Source organism: Magallana gigas, chromosome 1, assembly GCF_963853765.1.
Source record: "Magallana gigas chromosome 1, xbMagGiga1.1, whole genome shotgun sequence".
NCBI classification, from domain to species: Eukaryota; Metazoa; Mollusca; class Bivalvia; order Ostreida; family Ostreidae; genus Magallana; species Magallana gigas.
The window spans coordinates 52748779-52766913 of NC_088853.1; the positions used below are offsets into that span (position 1 = coordinate 52748779).

Genomic DNA, 18135 nt, shown 5'->3' on the forward strand with positions numbered 1-18135 from the left:
CAGGTCTGTGCATTTCTCACTTGGAATCATGAAAACGTGTATCACATTGTTAAGGTTTATAAGCGAATGTTCATTGTATAGCATAGAAATAAATGCATCTCTGAACATAGCTGTAAATTAAACTATATATAATTCAGTAACTGCATTTGACAGGTTTGATACATGTACACGCAAACTCTTTAATTGTACTTAAAATACATAAGAATACATAAGTATGTATCTACAATGATTACCAATCCAATCAGTATGTACGATACATGTAATAAAATCCTGGCCTCAGGATCATGAAGGAATTTCAGACTTAAGTCAAAATTTAAGTCAGCAATAAAATTATTGTTTATCATAAAATGACGATTAAAATTGGTAATTAACAAATTTATATCAAGTCAACTTTAGTAGCATTTCAATTTTGTCAGTGTTTTCAATCTAGAGACATTAAGAGAGTGTACAATTTTTTACTTAAGTCTAAGATTGCTTCAGGATCCTGAGGCCGGATGTTTACTGACCTTCTAAAAATGGGGATATAACTCAGTGGCTAAGAATGACTAGTGTAATGGCAAAGTTTTATATGTTTACATGAACAAAGATAAGAAAACGTATAGAACACATGTGCATTTCGCATAATTTTATATAATTTTGACACTAAATATCTTATTGCATGTAAAACATGCCCCAAAAAATCGCATTCAAATTATAAAATTTTCATGCAAATATCATGAGAACATCATGAGAACATATTCGCATGAGAAACTTTTCATCGGATTTTTGCAAGATTTTCTAACGAAAAGTAACATGCATGAAAATCGTGCCAGCCACTTTTCCCTGTGTAGGAGTATGTCTCAATGAGGGGGTCAAATTTTAATATAGGAATAAAAAGAAAATTTGTTAAAAAACCTTCTTATCAAACACCAATCGGCAAGAATACCTTTAAATGTAGTTGTGTAGAAGCATTCGCAAGTAGTGCAGATTTAACTTTGTTAAAATCATGATACCGGGATAGAGTTTAACCGCAATGGGGGTCGAAATTTATATAGTTATGTATTTAAAGATAAAAAAAAAACTATAAAAAAACCCTGTTGTTTAAAACCAATCAGCCAGAAAAAAATGTAACGTGTATGAAAGCATCCTTGGGTAGATTATATTCAGGTTTGTTCAAATCAAAAATTCCTCCTCTATGGACGGATCTAGATTCTCTGTGAAATAAGAATGTTTTGTAGCCTTCGACTTTTACGAAGTCTTTACGAATTCAACATTCAACCTATAATGTCATACGTACACAGGTAGCACTTTAAACGGGTAGTAGCTACGATTTTGGAATATTTTTAAAAGTTTTTATTCAGCGAAATGATACTTTAGAATGATAAATTTTGTAACAAAATACAATTTCTGTTATGTCCCAATCGATAGTTTTGACGAACTTGGTCAGTATAGGCAAGTGACTTGAATTTTTGTCTGGTAGACAAAAATTGAATTAAAGTCCGTTCGTATTCATATGACCTTTTGTGAACTCATTCGACAGCCTCAATAACGCATGCGTAGATTGCTTTATATAGCAGAAGACATGGCCGACACGGGTATGTCAACTCGCGGACGAAAACGTGTTCTCACAGATTCAGTCAGAAAACGAAATCGGCAAAACATTCAGGCGTCTTATAATAAGGCGCGAGTAAATATCGGCGTCCAGTTTGAACGTTGGAAGGGGTTGAAAGACACTCTGAAGCTCGAGAGCCATGCAGATGTCGCGAAAGTTTTACTGGACAAGTGAGTATTAAATTTTGAGTAAAGTGTGATAATTCACGATATTATACAGATTATTTCATTAACAAATTTTAATCCAGGCAGAGAAAAACATGCATGCAATCTATGATGTCTTAATTCCTTTCCGAAGCATCTCTATCGATAATGTTAGTTATGGGGTACCCCAAGGGGTAGATGTCATACCGAAAAAATATTGTAATGATAGAATATTGAATTGGACTTTGAAAAACGATATCGCAGTTGTTTTGTCATCGATTTATATTGCACACTAGTTATGCTTTATGTTTATTATATAGGTATGAACTGTATAGAAAAGACTGCTTCGGTTCTCCCAAAGGATCTACAGTCGAGCCCATGAGTCCAGCGGGTGCACCTATTACCTCTACCCCAGGACCATCGTCTTTTCCATACAAGTGTGATGTGTCAAGAATTACTTCTTCAGAGGCGGAAATAACTGAGTATATATTTATTCTGCAAATTTCTCAAAGTTTTTATGTAAACATTTTGATATGCAATGTCTCATTGATATGTTGTGTAGCAGAGAAACTACAAAACATACATAGTAAAAATACCTGATGTCTTACCTTACATTATGTGGAAGACAACAGACGATATATATATAAAAACATTTTCACTACAGATATTCCATAAATGCATGAACTAAGTAATATAATATTTCTGCAGCCAGATAGCTAGAGTCTGGGTAAGGATTTCAGTCCTTTTCCCTCTCAAATATAAGTTTTTCCAATTGAACCATTATTTATCCATGATCCACCCCCACCCACCCCTAAAAAAATTAATATAAAGAGCAAAAGAAATGAATACTAAATAATAATACAGTGCACGAATTCTTGCAAGCGCATTTTTTCTTCATTTTTGTATATAATTTTATGACTGTTAATAATGATGTAAAAATGCATTGGCAAGGCGGATTGGTCCCTGGTGAGAATTGGTCATATGCCAGTATCGTTTGTCAAAGTACACAATGATACTATTAGTTATCCAGGTCTTATCAAGAATGGACGGGGATATACCCTGGCTTGTGTTCGCAGGACGAAGGGTGTATGGAATACAACCCAAGGGTAAATCCCCGTACACCCTTGATTGGACCTGAATAACGAATTTATTTCCTGTTATACAAATTTTGAAATTATATATAGTTTTACTAGTGCTTTGCAACATGGAAATCAATTAATATTAATTGAAATTGTGCTGAAAATCATTTATTCTTACCAATAGAATGTTAAGATATATTAGGTATTTTGACAAATTATTTATTCATTTACATCATTGCATGTTACATTATTTTGCACAAAGATCTATAATAGGTGCACTTGATTAAAGCAAGAATTGCATTGTGACGTCACATTTTATTTACACCCGCGGCTTCAGCAGGTGCTCGGAAATTTACACCTAGCTTGTTAACCAATCATTTCTCACATTACAAACGACATAGGAAATAATAGTTTTTTCAACTGACCAAGCAGAGAAATCCTTATGCATATAAAAATAATACATTTTTAGTAATTTGGTTTTATTCCCATATAGTTTGACCATTGATGTGACTGAGGTGGAAATGACAGATGATGATGTAGAGGATGATGATTATGAACCAAGTTTTAACATCACTCTAAGGTACATAATATGAATTTTTACTCCATATGTGGGTGATACAATCCCATAAAGTTTGTAGCCAAGAAAGAAAATAAATTACTCTCATCTTCAATTTAGCAAGTAGTTATTTACTACTTGAGATATAAGGGTCTGGTGTTTATAAGTAGTGAAGAGATGTAAACTAAGATTTCTCTGCTTACAGGTGATTGGCAAGGTGGGGGGGGGGGGGGGGAGTTGAAGGGTCAATAAGGGGCCAAAATAGTTTTGTAAAATATAATAATTGTAGATACAAATTATATTTCAAAACAATGCATTTTCTTATCAAATAGAGAAGGACTTGACACCACTGCTGCTACTGATGATGATGAAGATGACGAATGCATAAGTGATGAGGAAATCGAGACTACAGAAGTTGATTTTAGTCAAAGTCCTGGTTGTCATCGCATCAAAACCAATGAAGAGATACAAGGCTTTATGAATGATCAACCTTTCTTGATATATTACAACCAGCTGCTGAATTTAGCTACAGCAAACATACAGAAAACTTGTTCGCATAAAGGCTGTGGACTAGGAGTAGAAATAAAGAAAGAAGTTGTTGCATCAGCCCTTTACCTGAAATGGGTAATGTGTTTATTCATAAATATAAAATTGCAAATCATTTTTTAGTCATCACTTCTTGTCCTGAGATATATAAGATTTCATGATTAGTATTTGTGTATAAAATATTGTATCTCATTATCCCCATTTGTATTTGCTATTTACTTAATACAATTTCCTATTTTTGTTTATCAGATTTGTCCAGATGGTCACACGCTTTATAGATGGTGCTCCCAGCAAATCTTGAATAGAGGTGTACACATTGGTGACTTGATGCTGACTGCAAGCACTGTCCTCTTAGGAAGTAATTTCCAAAAGATGTCGATGTTTGCTAAATTTTTACATCTTCCTATTCTTAGCAAAAGCACCTTCTATAAAATGCAGCGCCAGTATGTTGTCCCATCTGTCGATGAACACTGGATAAACCACCAAAATGCAGTACTGGAGGGGTTCAGAGGAGTTGATTTGGTTGTTCTTGGTAAATACAAATATTGCTTCTATGCATTTGTAAACTATCAGTATTTCTGTCCTGACAAGATTGAGATTGGACAAATATTGGATAGTGAAGATGCAACAGTCCAACAATTTTTGTGTTGGATTGTTAGCTGGTTGATTGCAACATTTGTTTTATTGGACTTTTGTTGGTTAGAACTAAATATAATACCTGTAAGGGTATAACATTAGACATTGATGTAGTTCTAACTTAAACAATAATGTTTTCTTAAAATTGAAGGGGATGGAAGAATGGACAGTCCGGGACATTCCGCGCAGTATTGCTCTTATACCTTCATGGAGTATACTACCAAAAAGATCCTATGCATCATCACCTTAGACAAAAGGTTTACAGAAAAGAAAAGTACAAACTTGGAAAAGGCGTGCTTTATAAAGGGACTTGGGGTTTCTTATAGAGAAGGGGATGAAAATTATAGAAGTTGTGACTGATGCACATGTGCAGATTTCATCACTAATGAGTGCGTATAAACTGTAATAAGTTTTTTTGTTAGTACATGTAATATACATGTACCTTTGTATTTGTTACATAGCCAGGTGAATATTTTTCATGTTTTTACATACTAAAAAATTCAAAGATAAATGAAATCTGATATTTTTTAATAGAGAAAAACTATCCAGACATCAAGCATTCATTTGATGTTTGGCATGGGACCAAGAACTTGGGGAAAAAAATCATCAAGGTAAGCATGATATACTGTGTTGGCATGTGCTTGTTCCATTCGTAACACTGAAGACTACAGTGAAGAACTTTGCATGAATTAGTTATAGCAATTTCATTGACATTGCGATGCTTTCATGTTTACTAAGGCAGGTCAAGAAAAGAAGTATAAAGGTTTGCTGGACTGGACCAAAGATGTGGTTAACCATTACTGGTATACAGCACAAACTTGTACTACAAAAGAAGACTTTGTTGTAAGTTAAAAATGTCATAAAAACCCTTTTCTAGTAATTTAAAGTTAGAAGACAAATTAAGATGGTAAATTTTTTTCAGGGGATGTGGATTGGTGTATTACATCATGTAGTAAATGTACACAGTTGGATATTGCCATACAGTTCCAGTAATAAGTGTGAACATGGTCCATTGACATCTGCTAGAGAGAAGGAATGGCTAGAAAAAGATTCCCCAGCTCATGTCTCCTTAAGGAGTATTGTTCTGGACAAAAGATTATTGAACAACATCCCATATTATCTGAACTGCAGGTTCATATCATTTGTCAATTCTTAGTTTAAAGTATTTCTAACAGTATCACAAATTAAAATATATTTTTGTATAGATATACATTCTAAAGTTATTCTAGAACAATTATTGAGGAGTTTTTATGATGCTAACCCTAGTTTCAACCATGTTTTATTTTAGAAAATATTATTTTTTACAATTGAAAATCTTTTATTACTTCAGAAGTACAGCAGAGTTGGAAAACTTCCAGAACCTCATTTTGATGTACGCATCGAAGCGACATTCATACACGCCACCTGCTTACCGATGTCGAAATCTCTTGGCTGCATTGGACCATAATTGGCACATTGATAGAGAAGTTATGACAAACAAAGATGGATCTATCAGGTTATAACAAGTTTTGTCAACTTAAGCAAGGAAATGTTGATTTTGATGACATTTTATCTCATAGTGCAAGGAACATAGTACTACTTTGAACTTAGAATACAAAAACTTGTAGGCAAACAAATTAAAGAACGAGTTCTCTTGACTTAACTTGCATTGTTCAAGGAAATTTTCCTTAAAATGGAGAGGAAACTTCATGTGCTTGTATAATACAATGCATTTAAAAACCATTTCATGTAATGAGGAGGTATGCTTTGCATAGTGGATCATTTGTTTATTGTATTGAATAGAAATTCATTAAGTAATATTCTCTCTTATTTAAGGTACCAGAGAGTTTTTCAGAAGAAAAGTAGTAGATGGTCAGTCACAACATGTAAAGAACCAAAACAGTATTCATATGTGCCTGAGATGATGCGGAAGATTATCCTTAAACGCCTGGATGATGCCATTGGTATGAACCAGAAGATGGTTCTAGAGCAGGATGACCCCAGGAGAGTTTCATCTCACCTTGCACCAATCCCCCCACCACCTACTCAACAGATTGTTCATGAACAGCGATCACGATTTAGAACAAGTGTTGACATGGACAAAACTATTGATTACTGGGTAGAATGAACTCATTGTGGACTACTCTGTTCCTGTTATCTTTATGATAGACATACATTTTACATGTCTATGATTAGCTATGAGGCGTGCTTTCATGTACTTAAATTGATATTCAATTGATAGTCATGTTATTTATCATTGGATTTTTAAGAGGTTTTCTATACTTCTTGATCACAAAGCTCTTCATAAGGGAAGGTGATTTTAAGTGGAACTTTCCCATTTCATGAGTGTGCTTTATTTTTTTATCTAGATGCACGTTTACATAAAGTGTACATGTAGTTTTTTCAAAGAATAACAGCTTGAGATCTAGCAATTTTTCTGCGTTTACATTTGCATGTAATTTTGAATTAAATTAGATATGTGTTCCATGTGAACAGTTTTTATGATATATATGTAGGTGTTTGCTCAACATCAAAGAAACTTGAAATTTGAACATTAGTGCTGTTTATTAATAAACATGTATATTATCCCAGACGGCCACCCACAAATCCCCTATATTGTCCAAAACTGTCAGGATAAGTATCTCTTATCCTCCAGGTGCAGCAGCTTGGAATGACACGGCGGTTTCCTGCCCCCAAATGCCCATGCTGCCAGAGGATAAACTGCCGGTATCCTGCGTGGCGATTGCTCCGGTTAAAGTCGTCGTCCTCACCAGCAGCAAGGACATCCTGTCTGTTTAAAGAGATGAAAATAAATTGAAATGGCATTTCAGTGATAAGGCGGACACAACATTAAAAATTAAAGTCATGGGAGTAAACAATTGATCTAGAATAATATTTTAAAAAAAACTTCCTTACCTGTACCGACGAGCTACCATCAAAACTAATGGGTCTAGAACTATCAGGTCAAAGTCCTGAAATTATAGGTATTTACATTAATATTATAATACATTTCTATTAAATGTTTTAATATTAAAATTAGTTATATGTGCGTCATATAGAACTACTTACTGGCAAAGTAGAGAGGCAGTTGGAAGGTGTTTGCCTGCAGCACACCCTCTCCTCCTCGGTGGGCATCTCCCGACACTTGCTGCACACACACCAATTGGGGGAATTGCTTCCGGGCAGTGGATGATATCCACCTTGAGCGGCTTCAGCTTGAGATGCCCGATCGACGATGTCGAGAATTAGTGATAAGTCTCTCTCACAGACGCTCATCACTAATTCTCTCAATGCATCCTCCGTCATCTCGGCAACACGATTCTAAATATTTTAATGAAAATACGAAATCAATTGTACAAGAAAATACGACACATACAAGAAAATGAAGAGTGTTACAAGATATCATAGTATACCCTTAGTTGAAGATTTCGGTCTATTACACGCTGTCTGAGCGTCTCGTGTCTGTTTGGCCCCCTGCATATTCCTCTAGCTCTAGCACCCCGTCTCCGAGCTGGACCCTGCCCTCTTGCTCTACCTCTAGCCCTGGCTCTCCCTCTGGCTCTGCCCCTGCTTGGTCTCTCGGGGCTAGAGGAAGACTCTCTATCAGACATAGAACTTCTTGAAACCTGTATAAGTTGCATTTAGAGTATGTATAAAGAACTGGGTACGGTAAGCAGCAAAATCAGCCCTGTTTTCAAAGTTAATGAAATTTTGAGTGAAATATTTAGAGAATTAAGCGGTTTCAAAACAGTTTGATTTTTGAAAATATCTTTTACCGTTTCCATATAATAGTTATCTAAACATAGCATTGTTTATAGCTATTCAGTTAACCAAAAACGTCATGACGTCATGAAATGTATTGACAACGTTCTTCAAATAATAATTATAGAAAGGATGTTCTGGTATATAATGTAAATAAAGACATATTTAATCAATTATTCTTTTCCTTTTGCAGTAAGGAATTAATTATGTTTCATGTTATATAAATTTATACATCATCATCATAATAGTTTGCATTCTCTCACCAGAGGTCGTGTTACGCAACTTTCGCTTGCACCTCTGACAACGCCCAATGTACAAGATTAATGTACAAATTGAGACGATGGGCAAAATGTACGTATTTAAAATCAATGTAGTTTTTTTTTTGTTTTTTTTTTTTTATCTAAAATCAATCTAAATGTGTAATGCATGTGAACATCTTTCTTTCAAAGTTACTGTAAGAGCTTTCTAGCCGAGGTAAAAATTAAAAACTGCATGATTACATTATCTAGTTTGACGGATTTTTGAAAAATTGAAAGGGCAGGTTTTGCCCGCTCCAGATTGATCGCTGGTTTTATAGAAATCAGCAGCAGTGTCAACTCCTATAATCTTATAAACTTGCCCACAATGCTTGTCCTCTCTTTAAGATGATTAGACAAGAGAATGAAAACAGCAATAGAACGTGCCTGTCATCCTTGTTTTGAGCATGTGACATACTATTTCTCCAGTGTTGCCGGAAGTGTAAGCTGTACAAGTAATAGCCTTCCAAAAAGCTTGCTCGACTAAACAATATAATTCAAGAGCTACCGTATCTTATGACATGAATTTTAATTTTCGCTGTTGTTCATAAATTCATAAACGGAAGTAGAAAATTCAGTCTTTTTCTTCGATATATAGCTTATGGTGTTCCGATAGGGCCACTTCGACCTTTGCAATTTCGGGCGAAGATGCGAGGTTGCGTAGGCGAAGGTACGATGACGAAGGAGCGAAAGTGCGAAGGAGCGAAAGTGCGAAGATGCGACGGCGAAGCGCATAGATGCGAAGGCGAAAGTGCGAAGTTGCAAGGGCAAAGAACCGATACTACTATCACTCTTTTGCCCTCGCAACTTCGCATTCTTGCCTTCGCCTTTTTATGTTTTTGGAGCTCTCTATCGTTTAAAGATATTTTTAGCTGTATAAAATAACATATTTGGCAGAAGATTAACTTTTGAGAATTTATTTTCAACAACCCGCGCAGATCAATATTTTCATTATTTCTAGTTGGGAGAGGGGGGGGGGATCCGAGGGATAATTGTACTATGTGAAATCAATAATACTAAATCTTCCAGGGGGGAGGTGTCCGACCCTCTCTCCATTACTGTCTGAAATTAATTTTCCGTGGAGGAAAGGGGGGGGGGGGTCCGGGCCCCTCTCTAGCTCATCAGTGCATGAAAAAGGAATGTCGCATGATTAAATTAAAATGGTAATGTGTTTGAACCACGATGTTGGTTTAAGGTAAACAGACAGCTGATAAATGACGGGAGTCTGGAAGTGTTTGTGTTCACATTATTGCAGACATTACATTTTATGAGGAGTATATAATGATTAGGCATAGTGAGCACCGATAAACATATATGTCACATAACACAGTAAAATATTAAAAAACTTTCACAGCAAGCACGATGGCCTATAGCGCATGGGTATCAATAACATCTGAGATTAATCGGCAAACCTCGGGCGAGTACGGTGCCTGCAACAAAATCGATTCCATTGGAATCGACCGATACCTCATGATGTATGCAATAAAAAAAAGACGAAGGCGAAAGTGCGAAGTTGCGAAGGCGATAGTGCGAAATTGCATGGGCGAAAGAACAATAGTAGTATCGCTCCTTCGCCTTCGCACTCTCGCCTTCGCATCTTCGCACTTTCGCTCCTTCGCCTTCGCACCTTCGCAATTTGCCTTCGCAACTTCACACTCTCGCATCTTCGCCCTCAAGGCGAAAGTCGAATTGGCCCCATCGGAACACCCTAATAGCTGGAGCATGTACATGTATATTTTTTGAAATTAATTTATTATTTCATTATTTCAAATTATTTTAAAGTGTACATGTATCAAATAATTGCACGTAAGCTTGAAAGATAAAGCAGTTAAATTGTATTTGTTATATTAAGATGGAAAATCAAAGGCCTTTTTGTCATTTCCAACGATAGGAAAGTAATAGAAACAGTTTTCGTTATTCAAATATTTATAAAGCTGCATGTGTACACACGGTGTGCTCTGGGGTACTCTCATGATCCCGTCCACTAATCGGCACGCAAACATTATGAATTCATGTGAAGTTATCGCGCGAAGACCTGCTTTTAAATTACCTAACACTCAAAGGATTAGATCTCCAATGTTTTGAATAAATCCATTGGGAGGGGGTCCAATGGTTTTTTTTTTACATTTGTTTTGTAACAACTATATATATTATACTTTAAATTGAATGTTTTAGAAGAAATTTATCGAAGAAACACTATGCACACTTGACTACTAATTGATTAATGTACATTTAGTAAGACACACGAGTTATATCTTTTCAAGATGAATGAAATCGATCAATTGATCAAAAATCGGGACATACCCCTGTTCGGAAATTTAATTTCCCCAGTAAATATTCCAGCGACATGAATATATATTTGACAATGTTTGAATCTGAACTGATTATTTTTTGTTAATAATGATAACCCAACACCAATTATTACCAACATTCTACCGTAATAGAAGGTTTAGATCGATCAAGAAATAATTAACGCAAGACATCCGTGAACGATGTAAAAAAAAGTATTTAATGTATTTTCTAGAATTAAAGTTGTCATTTAAAAAGCTAAACACAGCTAGATCTATCATTAGTTTTGAATTCCTACATTCTTACGCAAAATGTTGTATTTTTTTAAATACTGTAGAATATATACGCGACTAACCCCTAGACACATGTCCCGTTACAGAGACTAATGACATCCATGTACTAGTAAATATACTGGGCACTTAAAATGCATGCATATAGGAATATGATTACTATTATATTTTTCTTGTGAAAATATTTTTTTTTAAGTTTGATTTAATTATTTCAACAGGATCGGCAAACATTCAGTGTCTGATTTACTAGTATATATTTCTAATAACTTTGTACCAAATATATAAATCTACACAAATATAATGTTTTGAATCTGACTTCTGATTTGATAATAAAACTGTTTTGAATTTTTAAATGTATCTGTATAAACTTTTCTCTCTCTCTTTCTCTCTCTCTCTCAGCTACTTTATGACGTCATTTGTTTACACTTGTTACGTCATTTATGTAGAGCACAACGACACACAGATAACTTTATATTCATTAAATCGCAAATTATAAGAAATGTTGAGGTTTTTTAAAAAAAAATATTTCTTCTTATATCCATCCTGAAATCAATTTTGTATATTTGTTTTTACTACACAACAATGTTGACCATTTTATCTGCAATACACAGTATGTAATTGTGATTAATTCAAATACACTGTGTCTAAGGACTAATAAACTAATAAAAATACTCCAATTTTTCCATGGAACGGTTAAATTTTTCTATAATTAAAGTCAATTGTCAACATAGGTCTATTTTTACAGTTAAGTATTTATTTAGGCATTGTCATATTAAAGGAACTCATCTTACGTCTTAGCTAACCAAAGAAAACATTCATTTTTTGTGCATCTTGAAAATAGAAAAAAATAAAAAACGAAAGTGGCCGCAGTCTTGTACATATTTTTTTCTGTTTCTATGTTAATAAGCAGTGTAAAATTGTGCTATTCTGAAATATTGGTGTATGTACTCGAATGCGGCCTTATAGAAATATTAGACCAAACATTACAAAAACCCATATATTTTACAAAATCCGTAAACAAGGTCCGGTTTCGGAGTTTACAATTACCAAACGCACGTGAATTTTAGAAAACGAAAGTTACTTTCATGCATGGGGTGTCCTACATGAATTATTCCGGCAAACATTTTAAAGATATCATGTGTTTGATTTTTCACATTTCGACAGGGCCGATATGTTATACTTAGCGTACCTAGTTATTTGTCTATGGGATGGTAAGTGGAGGGCACTAGGGTGGAGGTAATCATAATATACAAGTAAGCCTAATATACATATGTACGTAGCTTATCCTCTTATATAGAATATATTTTTTTAAATGTTCAAAATATTGTCAAATGGAATTGCATATTTATAAGGAGTAAAATCTTTTATTTATTATTGATATGTAAATTCTATAACATATAACACAGGCACATTAATTTTGTTTATAAAAAGTGATTCAATATGGCCCAAAAAATCCAACCCCTTTATAAATGTATATATAAAGTACTAGGAGTAGGATTTTTTCATCATACTTTATCAATAAAAGGGGTAGAATTTTTCGATCTTTGGTTTTATTGAGCGATTTGTTGGTAAATAAAAATAAAATAAAATCAGGAGTCTGTGATAACAAACATTACGTCAAAACGTCAGTTGTGAACTGGTGATATGGAGACACTACACCTCGATTCTGATGCTAATCAAATTTTCATAACCTATTTTTCCGTATATACTAATATAGTTTGTAAGTATGAAACGATCACAATTTATGATGATGATTTATATTATATAACGTAATTGAAATAAAAGTAATAATACCCCTTGGGGTACCCCATTCATGTTTCTACGTACACAACATCGAAAGGAAACAAATTTCACTAATTTTTACGGTTTATTAAATAGAAATGGATGAAATAATACTTTAAAGAATGAATAGGCTTGCAATACACCTTCCACTGAATATAAATAATTTTATTTTCACATAAAATCATTGTCATGTGCTTACCTCGTCATCCATTACGCTGCATCCGGGTATGTGAAAATCAGCTTCGGTAGACGTCGGAAAACTTCCGATGCATAATTAATACGGTGAGTTCGGACGAATTTGATCAATTAATTAATGATTAGGAGGCTTTTAATAAACACAGTGATGCATTGTTTGAGTATTTGATGTATATATTTTGGTTTTTAGTTACTTTCAGCAGTATGAAAAATATATCAAAATCGTAGCTACTATCCCTTTAACCGTCCAAATTTTTTTTTTCAAAACCACCATTACTGTTTCATCCAAACCTTTCTGAGGTAATTTTCATTCTCCGGAACCCATGCACTGTAACACTTTTAGGACTAAATCATGCATTTCTAACTTGTTTCTCGCGTTGCTAGTTGTCCGATAATCTAATTGTTTGGTTGTGAATCAGTTTGCTAAGCATTACCTAAGCATTAAACAATTTAATTGCTGTAAGTACATGTTTAATATTTGCAATAAGGGACTGTAGATTTTGCATGTCAAACTTGCTCTCATAACATCACGAGTTCGTCATCTTGACAGACATAGAACCTCATGTCATATTTGTACGTTGTATTATGACATTGCAAATTTTGCTCTTTGTGATTTTTCCCAAATTGTTTTGCGGTTGAAATATTTTTGTTGTTTAAAAACTTCAATTGCCAAATCACAAAATTTATTGGCAACATTACATCTTATACTGTCCTAGCTGTCAAATTTTAAAAAGTGCTCATTGATGTTGCCAATGCAATTTGAAGGTTACAATTTATTTAGGCTAACTAATGTAATTACGTAGTTATTGGAATCTATGAAAAGGTACTTGTCAACAAATTGCATTAGGCTTGTTTAGTTTTTATCTGGGCTGCTGCATATATGCTTAATGGCAAAAACAAATGGGGTTTGCATGAAGGTGTTTTGTGAGGTATATTTTTCCAAACTAAAATCCCATGGAACTTTTAAATTAAAATATCTAAAAAAAAAAAATACAAAAAACCCCTCAAAATATATCATTTTTTCCCATAAATTAATATAAAATTAATTTAGCGGGTTAGCTAAAAAAGAAAATTGTAGTTCGAGTTTATTATGCATTAGAGAACTATAGCTCCTGGTTTGGTTCAGGGATTGTATCATTTTTTTCATGATGCATTTCTCTTTATTTTGCAAGTTGGAGTTTTATTTTGTAATACAACTTTTGAAAACAAATAAACCATTTAAAGTGTTTAAACGTTACCGTTAATGGCCTGTCAAAAATTCGTAACAAAACAAGTTATGGCAGCTTTGAATGTTAACTTTGTTTCGGCATTATGCTTAAGTTTAAAACGATGCTTTCGTGAGCACTATTACAGCATTTTACCAATTATGGCCATAAAATCAACTTTTTTCAACTCATGAACTCATAAAAAATACAGATTATATTAATTTGAAAAAACCCCCACACTTTTTCAACTCAAATACGTAAAGAATGATGCTTATTTCAAATAAAAACACAATTCAATAAAGTTATAAATTTGCACTAACAAAATGCTCAAAACCATGCATACTTAGACTGTACTCGGCTTCGTAAAGCCTTCCATTAAAAATTTCCACATCTGGCCGATCACTCAGACATTATGAAAACCGTTACTGTCTACGTTATTTAAGAATATATGGTACAAAAATCACTAGTTTTTCTTAAGAATGGGTTTAAATAAATTGGAAATACATGTGCAATCGATTACAGTTAAGACCTGATACGTGTCCATCAAATGAACTAATTGTATATATCAAAAGAAATGTGTTCATACATGCAAAATACATGTTGCCTGAAGAGAAAACGAAATGTCTGACTGTACACAAGATGTCGTTTCACATTTCAAAAAAACTCGATGGCGTCTTTGGTTAGACTTGCCTATGAAAACATTTGCATGAGCAAATGGAATTAATACCAGAATAGAAAAAAATGAGTTGCATAACTAAAAACCAGTTGATAACTGTCTAGACTGAAGGAGTGAAATGCGATTTTTTGAACAAAGATCATTATATTCCCCTGTAATGATAAGAATAGTTATATGAAATTTGTAAATACAAAACTTATATAAGAATTTGTATACATTTTTTTTTTCATTAAAACAGTCGTAACACTGCTTATGGTATCTTAGTAATATATACAAAGGTTCTATTGCAGTTGTTAGATAAGCTAATCGGACTGTTGTTTTAAATAAAATGAATCTCATATCCTGTTGGAATGAAAGCTGATATTTAACACTGGTTTTGGGGGTAATTGTTGTATCTATTTGTCTTTTGCTTTAAAAATCATCATCAAAAACAGTAAACTGCTTCAGGTCATGACCACCTCATTATAAAAGCAAGCAAACATTCACAAAGCTTGCCCCTGTATTCTATAAACAGAACCGTGCAAAAAGTGAAGCGTTCTGTTTAAAAAGCTTACTGAACCGATCCGTGCAACTAGTGTAGTAGTATGTTGTTGTGCTCTGTACATATCCTAAATGACCATAATTTGACTTTTATTTAGATGTGTCATTCCGGCTGCAGGATGTTACCGTCACTGTAGGGCTGACAGAATCAGACATCAGCACTCCTTGTGGTTTCTTTGCTGGTCCCGGTACTGCGTCACAGCTGGTCGTCATCGATTGTCCGACATCAACACAGGGGAGATTCGTAAAGATCTCCAAGACAACAGAGACCCTCACTCTTTGTGAAGTTGACGTGTTTGGCGTCCTCGTCTAATCATCAAACTAAGGTGGAATGTCCCTCTGATAAGAGAGATAACTTCTGTAGAAAATAATATCACTTTGTTTCTGTTAACTAACAATTATTAATGCATGTAACAACAAGGGAGGTTGTGCATGGTCCCAATTTATGTTGGAAGGTGATACACTTATTTAATTCAAAGATAGAAAAAATTAGAACTGAACCCTATAGCTCTTTTGAAGCAGGGGACAAAAAAGTAAAGAAAACTTTTACAAAATATTACAAGAAGTGTATCATAATGATATAAGTATTTATCAGGCAATATCTACATGACTATTCCTCCCCCTCTCCCCACCCCCTTCCCAATGGATTTATTTTTTTTTTTAAATATAACTAAATTTTATGTACTTGACTTGGTCAGTACATGTACGGTACATGTTTGATGTTTTAGACCAGAGAAGATTTGGATTGAATATTTTTATTTCTCTATCTATAGCTCGTTCACAGAGCTGAATGAATTATAATTGGGGAAAATGTGACCAAGACAATTACAGATTCTAGACTTAATTGAAATTGTTTAATTAAAACTTATAACATTTCAAATGTTTAAAATTGAATAAGCTTTTCTATTCTGAGGGAGCAGTTATGGGAAAACAAATTGAAAAAAAAACCTAATATCTCAGCTCATTTGATTCAAGACGGTATATCCCTGTATTGATATCATACCAATTACTGGAAAATTATTCACTTGATCCCCTTTTTGTGTTACATAACAAAATGCTCTGGTTTACATTTTTAGGATTTCTTAAATATATATATCCATTTTCTATTATCTAATCCAAATTTAAAAAAGAAAACCCTTTCTGAAATTTAAGAAACTATGGCAATTTTTCTTGCACTGTATGTAAAACATGTATGTAAAACCTTCAATAGTCTATGATAAAGAAAGATAACTCTTGCTGATTGAAGCAATTTTTGTTGCAAACCTATACAACAAAGTGCTATTCTGAACTAAAATGCAGCGCTTCAATATGTTTTGTAATATGAATTGAAAATGTATATAACTATATATTATTTTCATATACATTTTGGTTTTTTAATTTTATGCTGCGATGGTAAAATTTTGTTTTTTCTAATCACTATGTCTAGTTTTCTTCATATCATGATTAGACATTTTATCATTTTTTGAAAAATCTAGCAGCGCTTCATCACTTAAAAATTGTTTCATATGAATCGATTGATATTGACTTTGATGAAGATCAATATGAAATTTTAAAAAAAAATTATGGCAAAATTAATACCAGAGGGATATTACATAGATGAAAAGTTACCGTATAAAAATACATGCATTTGTTTGTGCATCCCGGATGATCTATTATGCATCTTCTTTTTTTTATTCAGCTTGACAAGTCTTACTTATGCCTTCAGTCAGCTCAAGCATACGTGTATCTTTAACAACATATACCACAACATACAATGTATCATAGCACTGGAATCTTATACCACTGCTTTGGAATCCGATACCGTAGCATATAATCTCCTGATTGCCATTCATAACATAGCATACAGCATGATTTAACTCTCTTTTAAATGATTTTATTTTATTATTTAAAAGGTTTATCATTACAGATCAATGGTACACTTAAGCTTCTTAACATTTTAGTTCAAATGTTCTGAACTCTTCTGTACATTGCGGGTTTTAAGTCAGATTTCATTGCATACCATTGTATCATTAAGCCTTTTATTTCAAATATTCATAGCACAGCATACACATTTCATAGCGTTTTATTAAAAAAGTATAGCATATCATTAAAATGATAACCATAGCATAGCATAATTATAAAAGACATGCATGAAATGATTATTTATATGTATTTGTTAGAGTCTGTCCCAAGATATTTCAGCAGCACATTTGGGCGATTTTTTTTTTATAAAAATACACATACATGTGAAAAAAGTGCAATTGAAATAGTTGAAAGAGATAAATTCCTTGACACATTATCATATTTCACTCGGAAAAATACACAGGAGCGAAAACAGATTCCTTACGGAGATTTATAATGAGGAATGTTTACATTTTTTTCTCCATTCGGAATACATCGCGCAATTTTTCAACGTAATCATCAGGGCTCGCTGCAATACAAAATCCCCGTAGACATCACATATTTTGGCATAAATATCAAGAAATTAAGCAAAATGTGAACCCAGGATATCTTGGGACAGAGTGTAGGTATGTTGCGTGATGACTCTATCTTATTATCTCATTTATACCACATACACTATATGTATTGAC

General features: G+C 33.6%; 3 protein-coding genes across 4 annotated transcripts in view; 2 read left to right on the top strand and 1 right to left on the bottom strand.

The window, feature by feature from the left end:
- Nucleotides 1-17768, top strand: part of LOC117685166 (protein jagged-1-like) — a 34359-nt gene extending 16591 nt beyond the window's left edge. Inside the window, exon 8 of the mRNA XM_066070836.1 lies at nt 15664-17768. Coding sequence (XP_065926908.1) covers nt 15664-15878 — 215 coding nt within the window. The 3' untranslated portion in view covers nt 15879-17768. The remainder of the gene's footprint in view (nt 1-15663) is intronic.
- On the top strand, nt 1329-6965 carry LOC105323985 (uncharacterized). Of its 2 annotated transcripts, XM_066070825.1 has the most exons (11): nt 1329-1761; nt 2055-2216; nt 3307-3393; nt 3702-3993; nt 4165-4447; nt 4703-4940; nt 5086-5162; nt 5290-5394; nt 5474-5682; nt 5882-6046; nt 6367-6965. In XM_066070825.1, exons 1-6 carry the CDS (start codon nt 1532-1534, stop codon nt 4909-4911), a joined length of 1263 nt encoding a protein of 420 aa, XP_065926897.1. In that variant the 5' UTR covers nt 1329-1531; the 3' UTR covers nt 4912-4940; nt 5086-5162; nt 5290-5394; nt 5474-5682; nt 5882-6046; nt 6367-6965. The 2 variants fall into 2 exon arrangements, with proteins under 2 accessions (XP_065926897.1, XP_065926900.1); XM_066070828.1 differs by lacking the exon at nt 5474-5682.
- LOC117689947 (P2X purinoceptor 7-like) lies at nt 7086-7779 on the bottom strand (the record flags this gene model as incomplete). The annotated part of the gene is made up of 3 exons (XM_066078199.1): nt 7086-7321; nt 7447-7502; nt 7600-7779. Coding segments are annotated over 3 exons (444 nt in total), but the record flags the coding sequence as incomplete, so codon positions are not given.
- Nucleotides 17769-18135: the final 367 nt, after the last annotated feature.